The sequence below is a fragment of the Dermacentor silvarum genome, chromosome 1, assembly GCF_013339745.2.
Source record: "Dermacentor silvarum isolate Dsil-2018 chromosome 1, BIME_Dsil_1.4, whole genome shotgun sequence".
NCBI lineage: Eukaryota > Metazoa > Arthropoda > Arachnida > Ixodida > Ixodidae > Dermacentor > Dermacentor silvarum.
In genome coordinates this window covers 10,961,565-10,974,166 of record NC_051154.1, presented here as the reverse complement: position 1 = coordinate 10,974,166, position 12,602 = coordinate 10,961,565, and the positions used below count along the sequence as shown (strand labels likewise).

The 12,602-nt window shown below is 46.6% G+C and overlaps 1 protein-coding gene and 1 pseudogene across 1 annotated transcript in view; one reads left to right on the top strand and one right to left on the bottom strand.

Annotated features, from left to right (window-relative positions):
• Window positions 1-2,373: 2,373 nt before the first annotated feature.
• LOC119455826 (uncharacterized) lies at window positions 2,374-5,818 on the bottom strand (annotated as a pseudogene).
• A 1,401-nt stretch (window positions 5,819-7,219) lies between these two features.
• Window positions 7,220-12,602, top strand: part of LOC119455818 (poly [ADP-ribose] polymerase tankyrase-1) — a 198,564-nt gene continuing 193,181 nt past the window's right edge. The window contains exon 1 of the mRNA XM_049660947.1: window positions 7,220-7,357. Within this exon, the coding sequence (XP_049516904.1) occupies window positions 7,220-7,357 (138 nt within the window). The remainder of the gene's footprint in view (window positions 7,358-12,602) is intronic.

Genomic DNA, 12,602 nt, shown 5'->3' with positions numbered 1-12,602 from the left:
CAACAAGCAAACTAACGCAGGGCTGATGTTGCTCTGCATTGCGAACGGTACGTGTGACTTTAAGAGGATGTTTATGTAGTTTACCTAACTACGTTACATTCTAAAAAGAGTAGTTTCATTTAGTTTCAATAATTTTTTGCAAGAGTGTATATTGGAAACTAGTAAAACAGGATGACTACAGACAAGGATGAAATTCCAGACAGGTCTAGGATTGACACAAATTCTCCCAGTGCATATGATAATGTGTGTCAACAAAGGCAAGGTAAAGAAAAGCATCACACTCCCTGTGAAGCTCGTCTGTGTGTACTACTTTTTGTGCTTCTTTGTAAAAAAAAAAAAAAAAAAAAAGCAGAGAACAAAGTAAACAAGGGATTGCCGAACACGTCTTTATTTATTGTTATTGAAGTTCGTCACATGATTTGTGAGCAGCTCTCTTTGCAATTACATGTTCCTGTGGGTGATATTACTTGTTTAAATAGAACGTTTGTTTCCAGAAGGAGACCATTGTTAGAGTTAACATTTGTAAACATTAGCAGAAATATTCTGATCTTTAAGTTACCAGGACAACTAAAACCTCAATTCCTCCCCGATTTTTCTGCAAGACAAAAGACCCATATTTCCACCCTCCAAATTTCATTATGAAACCTGAAAACGAAGGACCCTACATATATATGCTTTGCCCTAATTTTAAAATCTGGAAAGTGCACCTCAAGCACCAGAATGTTGTTTGCTAGCGCTCCTCCCTGTATCCCACCCCTTGAGAGGACAAGTCGGTAGTTGCTATTTGCCAAAATGCTTCAGTTGTGCTGTCTTCCTCTGGGGGTTAAATTTCAGTCATGTATAAATCTATCAAAATTTGATTTCTGACAAGATAGTTTGGGGACACCAAGGGAAAAAAGCAGCCATAGGTAGCTTAAAGGTGCCGTGGGGCCCATGCACAAGGCAGCATACAGAGGTGTGAAGTTAAAACTTTTAATCAAATCTTTGTGTTTGCATGCTCCAGTACCTGTTGTATTTGAGCATTATATGTAATTGCAGTGGAAATGCCTCTGCACAGGCTGATGAGGTGGTTATATCAAAATTTGATTTCTGACAAGATAGTTTGGGGACACCAAGGGAAAAAAAGCAGCCATAGGTAGCTTAAAGGTGCCGTGGGGCCCATGCACAAGGCAGCATACAGAGGTGTGAAGTTAAAACTTTTAATCAAATCTTTGTGTTTGCATGCTCCAGTACCTGTTGTATTTGAGCATTATATGTAATTGCAGTGGAAATGCCTCTGCACAGGCTGATGAGGTGGTTATACCTATCTTATACTTCCTTATTAGTGAGATGCTTTACATGTGAGACTATTTCACGTTTAAATGAAGTACAAAAATTTGGAATGTGCTGTACTGTTCATGACAAGAATTGCACGTTTTATTCAAGACGAGCTATGATATACTAGTAGCAAACAATAGAAATGCAGTTAAACCTCTATATAACAATGTCTGTAAAATTGGCACTTCGTTATATCAAAATTTTTTTATACTGAAATTCGACCTTTTATGCAAATAAGAACTGTCGCTGACTTCTTTTTCTTACATGAAAGGGACTAAATATTTCCAAATTAGTGGGCAATCGGAAAAAGCAAATTTCACTGAGAAACAAATTTTAATATTGTTGAATTTGAGAGTCGGCAACCAAAGATAAGGTTTCTTGCTGCATCGATATTTTCACATTGGTGGTACAAAGTGACACCTGTGAAGCTGTTGCGTCCACTTCGCCACGGCTAATAGGGTCGCCCACAGTGGGTCGATGCTATCAGCAGACCTATCTCCACACAATTCAACCAATGCAGCATAAAAACCCGTCGGACATCGCAAAGAAAGCTTCGCTTTGAAATCGCATAAAATCGAGGGGATTTGTGACAGCCTGTTGTTCACGGCTGCCATGTTTGTTGTAAATGTGCGACATCGCGCGTGTGTATCATTTCCGAGAAATTAAGCAAGATTCGGTGTGGCGTTCCAAATTCATTACCCGTTGTGCATTAAGCGTTGGTTCCACGAGTAAAAAATGTTGCAGTCTTGCCCGAAAGGCGAAGCATAGATAGTGATAGCAAGGCATTAGACAACTAACAAAGGTTTGTAGTTTTATCGACCGTATAAGTTGCAGTTAATTTTCGCTTACTAATTAACAAGCATGGTGGTATGTGCGCCCAGGCAAAGAGGAACAGATCTCATTCGATGACCTCAAACACTCGCTAGCGCAACGCTGGCATGATGAAGAGAGCCAAGGCAGAGGGTAGCGAACGTTTTGTCTGCATTTCGCTTCATTGCGTCTCCAAAACTTGAGCTTACATGACTTCCAGCGCTAAATGCTTGGTAAGACAGCGAGTTAAGTTTCTTCTCCTCCTCCAGGTCTTCCAGGCAGACGATTCTTCAAAGAGTCCTCGTAGCCGTCCGGTGACACATTGCACTCAGGGAGGCCAACTTAGGAATACATCAGTTTATTGTAGGACAAAGTGGCATACACCGACTAGCGGCGGCCGATTCTCGGCTCGCTCGCTTCCCCCCCCTTTTTCATCTCTACACATCCGTTTAAATCCCTTGTGAATTGGGGCGGGACTCTTGTTTTAGGTCCCCTCGCTCACATTCTACCAATCAGTTCTTTTCCAAGTAGGCGTGATCATCAACAATACACACTGTACCCGCCCCCAATTTCCAGTCCGGTTTTTGGAACACACCGACCAATATCACTTAAACGAACGCCACATGGCCCTCTTGCTCGAGGCTCACACGCCTCGGTGCAGTTGGCCCGGTGCAACGGCAGGCCCCGCGAACACATAAATCGCCCCGCGAGCCACTAACCCCGGACATGCCGCAGAATCGTACTCGAGCGCGGCGTTGCCGCGAGGTCTCCCGTTACATACGTATGCTCGGCGGCGTAAACTGTGTGTATCCCACACCGCAACGGGAATGCCGCCACCCCCGGCAGTGCCTGTGTTTGTGTTAGACCCCGAGAACGCGCCTATATGCCGCTGAGTGACATGCGCGCTGTGAGGCGGCTGCTTGGCCTCTCGGTATACGTACGCTTCTCCGTTAAATGTCCGTATATCCTAGGCGCCGCAGTGGAAGTGCGCTATCCCCAGCGGTCCCCGTCTCAAAAAACAGCGCTGTTCTAAGAACGCAAACGACGTCGGCTGTGAAAGAATAAACAACCGCGCGAGTGTCATGCTTGTGGCCCCGGGTGGCGTTCAATGCATGCAAGGCTGATTGGATGAGCCAACTTAACTCCTCCCCACCGAGAATGTTGTGGTACACTTGTTGTACACACAACACACTATAAAAAAGAAAAGAAAACATGGAGGGTACACCGTGACTTTTTCACGTTACATAGATGAACAACCGCGACGTTGTAACCTCGGCGATTCACTAAATACTAGGCAAGAACACCCTTCTGAGTATAAAAGCGCTACTGAAATGCGTACATGCATTGTCACACGATCTTCAGAGTTTATGCTATACACCAATGGATAGGAAGGAACATCCTTCTACGTATACAAGGGCGCCACAGCATGCGTACAGGCATTGTCACACCATCTTCAGAGTTTACACAATCCAGTAGTTTGCAATGTGCTGCTATTACATTTTGGCTTTACTATAGTCCACGTACAGTCCACTCCACTTCACACAGCACCAACATATTTAACAGGCAGGTTGGGCCGCTACCCTATACATTTCTTGGCCCACCATGTCACAGCCTAAGATGCAGGCGCTATTTCTGTGTTGCAGAGTTTCTCTGATGCTTCGGCCCTAATTTGATGACACATAAAGCGGGCCGATACCTCTGTCCTGACGCCGCCCTAATTGGTCCTGTGTCGTTTAGGAAAATTACCTCGAAGGGTTCCATTGGTCGTGCCAACAACCTATTTGGCACCTTATAAGTTATCCCTCTCTTTGCTAAAGTTGTACATGTATGACCCTTCTGACGGTGCTTCCTGACATCAACACCAAGCTTGGGAGCAGAAAATGCGCTGTCAACTCGTTTCTTGGTTTTCTTTTTCGAAAGATGCCCTCCGCGTCGCACGTCCTTTGTGCGGGTAAGCACCTCCTTTCGGAGCCTTTGAGACCGTACAAGTTGTTGACCAGTTCTCACATCCGACACCTCGTTATGTAACTGACCCATGCCACGTTTGTCGCCTATAGCCTGCTCCCACGAATTTGTTAAAGGGTCTTCCCTCCGTTCCATCACAACAGTCGGGTCAGCACTACCTTGCTCTGGAGAATACGGCGGAGACTGCTCACTCCCTGCTTTCCCCATCGTATCCAGCTGAACGCTTTCGCCTGACTCAAATTCCAACACCTGAACTCCGTCGGGTTCCTCCTTGCGTTGTGTGCTTTCAGTTTCTACTTGGGTTATTCCCACTACGTATTCTGTAGCCTTCTTTCTCTCTTTCTCAAGCTTTTCAAGAACGACAGGAGTTAGCAGAACATCAAAGTCATGCGCTAACTGATCGGTAACTGCACACAATGTCCAGCATTGCGGGTTTATTCTGTTATCCGTCGCAGGCAAACTAAGGGGAACATACATGAGGTCTGCCAGCACGGTGCGCCCAAACGCTCCGCGCAAGCGTACCTTCCTGCTGCCTTCTCCTTTTATCTCCTCTGGCAGCACACTCCTGTTAAGTAGTGTTATGTCGGTTCCCGAGTCAACGCACGCCTTAAATGCCTGCTTACCACATGCGACGGTAACCCAAGTTATTCCAGATTTTGACGCTGGGTCGCCTGTGGCAGCGTCTTTCCCACTGAACTCACAGCGGACTCCTCCCACAAATTTCGATTCTGGCATTCGCTTATCGTCTTGGTAGCCGGTGGCTGCCTTCGGTTTAGTGTGGCGACAGCTCCACTGTACGTGACCGAGTTTCCCACATCCGTAGCATCTCGGAGGAGTGCGCTGCTCGTTCATATGCTGACTGCCCGTCGCTGCATTCGACACTGCGCGTGGCTTAGATTCGGCCTCACTTGGAATCTCAAAACCTTTTTCTCGATGCCCAGATCTACTGTCCTCAAACTTCTCGGCGAGTTGTGCTACCTCCTTGGGTTTAAACCACTCCCCTGTTTCATGCTGGAGGACATAGGCGCGTAACTCAGTCCGGCATCATCTGTTTCGCGCGGTCGGAAATCATGAGTGCGCGGAGATCCTCCAGTGTTTTGACCTTTCGGCTACGCAGATAGTAGCCAAGTGCTACTTCTAACTTAGTGACAAACTGTCCCCAGCTCTCACTACCTTTTCGGCAAGTGTAAAACCTGCGCTTGTACTCCTCGGGTGTCAGTTTTAACTCCGAGAGTACCAGTTCGCGAATTTCCTCATACGATAACACTCGGTCATCGGATTTGTTTGCTACAAGAGTACGAGTTCTCTCGTTCAGGAATGGGACAATTATTGACCCTGCAACATCTTGTGGAATTTCACCGTTTCTGAGCATATTTTCAGCGCTCTTAAACCACGCTGGCACTAGCTCATCTGACTCTGGCATTGGCGCGAGTATTGCTCTTAAGTCTTTAGCGTAGTTACCCAATTTTGATCTCTGCCCACTTCTGTTCTCCTGAGCACTATCTTCTTGCAATTTCAACGTTTGAAGCTGAATTTGCAGTCTCAGCATTTCTATGTCTAGCTCCTTCTCTCTGAGCCGTGCAAACGCACCTTGGCTATTGGAATCGGCTGTAGTAATATGCCCTTCCGACGCCTCTAACCCCGCTGAATCTGTGTCATTCGGATCTGACTGAGTGGTTATTTCTCCCGCTGCGCGCTGCATCTGCGCCCGCGTGGTGACCGACATGGTGGTCCCGGAGAAAATAGGGTAGGGCCTACCTGAACTCCAATTCGTCGTGGACACTCGGCGAGCCGACAGGTGGTGATGCCAGTTGAAGTCGTTCAACGCTGGTCGTCGGAGTCGTCGGACAACCCTCCGGTCAGTCGACCGGTCACCGCGAATTGTGGCTCCTTGCGATCCTATTCACGACGCCTGCTGTTGGTCGATACTGCAGGGCCCAAGCTCTGCAAATGCCGACTCCTTGACAGAACACTGTTTTGGTGTCCTCCACCTGTTGTCCCACAGGCTTCCGTCAAACGCTGGTCCGGGCCTCTCACTAAGATGTCGCCACGGAATCTTGAGCCTTGGCTCCTGGAACTTCTTGCGAGAATAACGCTCCAGCACTCTTCCCAAAACGATAGTCGTCACCAGCCCTGATGCAGCAAGTCACTCGGACTATCCTGGTCACGGCACCAGTTAGGTTTCTTCTCCTCCTCCAGGTCTTCCAGGCAGACGATTCTTCAAAGAGTCCTCGTAGCCGTCCGGTGACACATTGCACTCAGGGAGGCCAACTTAGGAATACATCAGTTTATTGTAGGACAAAGTGGCATACACCGACTAGCGGCGGCCGATTCTCGGCTCGCTCGCTTCCCCCCTGTTTCATCTCTACACATCCGTTTAAATCCCTTGTGAATTGGGGCGGGACTCTTGTTTTAGGTCCCCTCGCTCACATTCTACCAATCAGTTCTTTTCCAAGTAGGCGTGATCATCAACAATACACACTGTACCCGCCCCCAATTTCCAGTCCGGTTTTTGGAACACACCGACCAATATCACTTAACCGAACGCCACATGGCCCTCTTGCTCGAGGCTCACACGCCTCGGTGCAGTTGGCCCGGTGCAATGGCATGCCCCGCGAACACATAAATCGCCCCGCGAGCCACCAACACCGGACATGCCGCAGAATCGTACTCGAGCGCGGCGTTGCCGCGAGGTCTCCCGTTACATACGTATGCTCGGCGGCGTAAACTGTGTGTATCCCACACCGCAACGGGAATGCCGCCACCCCCGGCAGTGCCTGTGTTTGTGTTAGCCCCCGAGAACGCGCCCATATGCCGCTGAGTGACATGCGCGCTGTGAGGCGGCTGCTTGGCCTCTCAGTATACGTACGCTTCTCCGTTAAATGTCCGTATATCCTAGGCGCCGCAGTGGAAGTGCGCTATCCCCAGCGGTCCCCGTCTCAAAAAACAGCGCTGTTCTAAGAACGCAAACGACGTCGGCTGTGAAAGAATAAACAACCGCGCGAGTGTCATGCTTGTGGCCCCGGGTGGCGTTCAATGCATGCAAGGCTGATTGGATGAGCCAACTTAACTCAGCGCATTGCATTCAAGATAGGGCGTGCAGGCAGCGTATGCGTCAGGCTGCACCATGCGCTGCAATGGCCACATTATTGAGTGCGGGAAGGAAGCGCACATCAAGGCACCATCCTTCATGGCTCACCTAAGGCTCACCCACGCCCGCTTTCCCTCGCAGCCACAGCACACGTCCTCGGGACGTGATAGGATTGCAACGGCAGCCACATGCATGCGATGTGACAGGCAGACATGCCGTGGCCTAGAGCAACCACGTGGACGCGACGTCGGGAACAAATTTACATCTAAATAAATACAATCGTGCTACCCGCAAAGAAATTGCAAATGTGATTCAAGGCCAATGTTTTAACCAAGGTGTCTAGCTTTAAAGGGTCCCTGAAACAGTTCGGACAAATTTTGTAGACACGTAGGGTACTGCTACAGCAAAATATTCGCGTCACACTTTAAGTGAAGCATCTCATATTAAGAGAGCTATGGATGATTACAAGTTACCCTCCTCCCTTGCCATGCATTTCCTCCTCAACTCGTTTGCTGAGTGATCGGGGCTAAGCTCCACCTTCGCTGGCTCTATGTCATGTTGTGACGTGTTGTCATCTACTTCTGGTTGTCTTGGAGCCAGCGCGTGAAGGCTCTCCAACCTCTCCGCTAGCCGCCCGGCCATCGATCCAGCGAGAGCGATCAAGCAGCGTGCGTTGCGAGCGTTCTGTCGCAGCGCCGAGCGTGTCCGGTATGTTGGTAACCACAGGCGGGGGGGGGAGCTGGGTGTTTTGACGGATAGCCAGAGGCGTAAACTAAAACCCCTCCATACCGCTGTGATGAAGGAGCTTCGTAGACGTACGTGAGCGGCCTGATCGGCATGCATGGTCCAGCCATCTGGTGGCGCAGAGCTTAACCAGCCAAATACAGAGCTAATATTCCTGTAACCAAGTGTAAAACATTTTAAACATATAAAAAGACAACGTGTTCAAGATTACGCTCCTGCCAAAAATTTGAGCCAGCAGCAAAGTAGAAAAAACTTGGTTACTGTTATATTAGCTGTGTGTTTGGTTGAGCTTTGTGCCGCCAGGTGGCTGCACAGTGCAAGCAGTTCACTTTTGTACCTCCGTTCATCACGTAAAACGGGGTAAAACGGCCAGTACACTTGTGCTTGCGTTTACCTAAATACCGGACACGCTAAACTCTATTGTGGCAATCTTTCGATGTGAAGTGACGGCCGCAAACGCGTAGATGCTGGCGGTGTTTGGATACCGACAGTTCGATGCGCTGCAGCCACTCTGCTCGTCTGCTGCCTTGCAGCGGGGCACGATGTCGCAGCTTGACATGTTGCCGATCGGCACTTTTGCAGCCCACAACGCAACAAGGGCGACCCATGGTGTTCGCGAAAAGAAAGAACAAGACCAACACTGACCGCGCAGCTCTCGTCAACACGGAGCACGTTTTAATACAAGCAGACGACACTTGCTATGGGCTGGAAGTGCTTTTAGTGTAGTGATACATGTCCTTGTGCATTCTGTTTCTGTTACTTTCTTATAGAAACAAATTAACTAACATCTAAACTATTACGAACAACATTTGTTCATCATAATGTTGGAAAGATTATCGACTACACGCCCTGGGCAGCCAATCGGATAGCTGGCCCAGTGACGTGTTATGGTAAAATCGCGTCACTTGGTCACAAAACTCAGCCGATTGGCATGCTGCGATCGGTAGCGATGTACCTCTTTAAAACGTTATAATAAATTACACGCTTTACGTGGAGCGCTTAGATACGTCAATTAATGATCAGCAGCACTTACTCTAACGACTCAGTACGTTTGTACAAAATCGTCAGAATCCTTTCAGGGTCCCTTTAATACGCTGTCATTGCCAGTGGAAATCTGTTTCATGCCTCAAGATGATAATGATTATGTTTATTCGCATCCTCTTTGAAATGGGGCAGTAGTCACCTAGCCTGTTTGATTTAATCAGGTTTTACATCTATCTCTATCTAGCCTTTTGCCTATCTGATCTCGATCTTAACTTTCGTATTTAAAACCTCTATCACTGTATGGTACCATTACCTCCACTTGCATTGACTCTGGTTCTGTCAATCCCTTCCAAGTTTTTTTTTTCCCACCGATACTCTAATCGTTTCTTACTTTTATTTCGACTGCTGACCAGTTCATTTTTCCATCATTGAATCCCAATGCTTCTGGAAAGGGGACGCTCCGAACGGGTCTCAGTGGGTGAATATCTTGGCATTCTATTACGATGTGCCAAATTGTTGCCGTTTTTTTTTTTTTTTTTTTACAGCGTAAGCTGTTATGGGCTCATTCCAATAGCCGTTTCGGGTCGCGATGATGCCGCCGCCGTCCCTGCCGCTTAACCACTATCGCTGGAAATGTAGAAAGAAAGGGCCCGGGGGGGTCTTCGCCAGAATTGAACCCAGGACTGCTGCGCGCGAGTCGGATATTTTACCACTGAGCCACGCGAGCGCTTGTGACAGTGGAAAAAAAACCCCTATAAACGGAGACGCAGACGATCCGAGCCTCCGCCAGTATGGTGGCGCCATCTAGTTAAGGCGCAGACGACGAGATGCCATTCAAACGAAGCGTGCAAAAAAAAAATTAAAAAAAATGCGATCCTCAGTCTTCGCAAGTAGGGTGCATTTGGTTAACGTGCCTACAAACGCATCGTGCACAGCTCGCCATCGACGCCCGGCGGACAGTTCAGATCGATCTCGTCAAAACGAGGAGGCGAAGAGACTTTCTCACGAAGGGGGACCCTGATGTGCGTGGTGCCGAAATTGGAGCTACTCTTGAGCCGCTCCGCCAGCTTACGCTGTGACTGTGCTGCGTGTGCCGCGCAGGCCTGTGACTTTTTTTTTTTTTTTGCAGCATACACATGCCTCATCCTGTGCCGCATATTTTCTCCGACATGTTTTGTCCTCAGGCAGCCAGCTCGGGCCCCAGATAGCAAGGCACTCCCCTTTGCATTCTCATACAGATTTTACCTCCTTTCTTTCTTGTCGTTTTTGTAAATCTCCATGATCTTTTTTGTTTACATCTTTTGTATCCAATTTACCGTCTCTTTTTCTCACTTTCTTTTAAAGACTTCTGGTTGTCTATTTACACTTTCTTGATTGCCAACTTTCTTGACCTCTTCCTCCATTCTGTTCTATGCTTTTGAGGTACAGATATTTGTGTACTTTGGCCGACAATTTCTTTTCATCTGTGTTCTTTAGTCTTTCTTCTAAACTAATGTTGCTCTGCACTTCTCTTACTTCAAAAAAAGGCCCAACTCATGTCATACTGCACTGCCTCATTTGTGTTTTTACCATCGGCCCACTGCCCTCTGGTTAATCTCCAGTCCCGACAAGACTTATAGCACAGAATTGCATTTGCGAGCATTAGCACTGGCATCATTACACACATTTCCAAGTTCCTTGCATCACCTTGTATTTATTGTAGCCCCAAAGTTGCTCCATGTTTCGTTATTGCTGCATTCTGCATACTTTTCATTTTTAGATTATCTGTGTTTATTGCCAGATGATGATGATGATGATTTATTGGCATCCTCTTTAAAATGGGGCGGTGACCAATAGTCACCTAGCCTGCTTGGTTTAATCAGGTATGCTGTACATGTTTTTAATTCTAGAATTTTATATATAACTCCTTAATTGTATCCTTTTTTTTTCTTCCTCAAAACTTCTTTATCTGCCTTGTACCACTACCTATGCTTGTAACGGATCCGGTCCTATCAATCTCTTCCTTGCTTTTTTTTTTTCATCAATACTCTAAATGTCTCTTGATTATCTCAACTGCAGACTGTTTGATGCTTCCGAACGCTTCTGGAAGGTGGACGTTGCCTGCGGGTCTCACTGGGTGAACCCCTTTGCATTCCATTAGGATTTGCTGAGAGGTCTCCAGATTTTTGCTGCAGCATACACATGCCTCATCTTGTTGCGAATATTTATTTGCTCTGGTATGTCTTTGTTCTTAGGCAACCAGCTCGAGCTTCTAATAAGGCACTCCCTTTTGTGTTATCCTACGGATTTTCCCTTCTAATTTCTTTCTTCCCATTTTTGTAAATCTCCATGGTCTTTTTTGTTTCCATTCTTTGCATCCAATTCGCTGTCTCCGTTTCTCTCACTTTCTTTCTGATGACTCCTGGTTGTATATTTACACTTTCAATTACCATGTACTTTGTTGCCAACTTACTTGACCTCTTTCTCCATTCTGTGTCTACACTTTTCGGGTACAAATACTCGTGCACTTTAGCCGCCCATTTATTTTGATCCATGTTCCCGAGTTTTTCTTCAAAACTAATTTTGCTCTGTGCTTCTCTGACTTCACAAGAAACCGAACCCATGTCACCCTGCACGACCTCATTTGTGGTTTTACCATGGGCTCCCAAAGCCAACTGGCCTATCTATCTTTGGTTAACGTCCAACCTCAACAAGATACCCGATTTTATGCTCACAATGGCATTTGCAAATGTTAGCGCTGGCACCATTACTCCTTTCCAGATTCCACGCACCACTTCATATTTATTGTGGCCCCAAAGGGCACTTTGTTTCATTATTGCTGCATTCCGCTTCCCCTTTATTTTCAGATTCTCTTGGTATGTGCTTGTGTAAGTCATTCCTGTCTACGTTGTTGTAGGCTCCTTTAATATGCAGAAGTGCTATCCATAAAGGTCAAACAGGTCCAGCAACAACAGAGAGACCTGAGAGATCAAAATTTAGCATCGTAAACTTTTACTGGAAAAAGCAAAAAAAAAAAAGAAAAGAAAATGTCTCTAATAACACGGCCACAGAACCCCATGAACCCTGAATACAGCTAATCGAAAACCTTGGTCTAAAGAGCAAGGCACTACTGACTAATGGCAATTTACAAAGGCAAACATAAGGATAAAGCTTCTACAGGCCAGTGACAGTAACATTGGTGATATATAGAATGGCAATGCAAGCCATAAGATTAGAACTGTCGAAGCAGTTGGAGAAAAAATTCACCGACAGTTACAATACTCCCTAATGCAAAATTTCAGCGCAGCTATATACCGAGGTTTTTAATTAGCTATATTGGGAGTTCATGGGGTTCTGTGGCCATGTTATTATGGATTTTTTTTTTGTGATTTTTCCAGTAAAAGATTTTGATGCTAAATTTAGATCGCTCAGGCTTCTCTGTTGTTGCTGGATCTGTTTGAGTCGGAACTATGCTTTTTTTCATGCCGAATTTATCGCTAATAATGTCTGTGATGTACCGCAGCACATCCTCTCACCTTCGAAGATGTTACCGTCTTCATCCTATATAGCCGTTTGCAAATTTTAGTTTTAGTGCTCTTCCATGGTTCCAGAATCTTTTTGTTGCGTCTTTGTCTCTTTTGCGAATGTTATGCACCCAATATTTACTTGCGTGTTTAATTTTATCTTTCATGAGCTCACTCCCCACACTTTT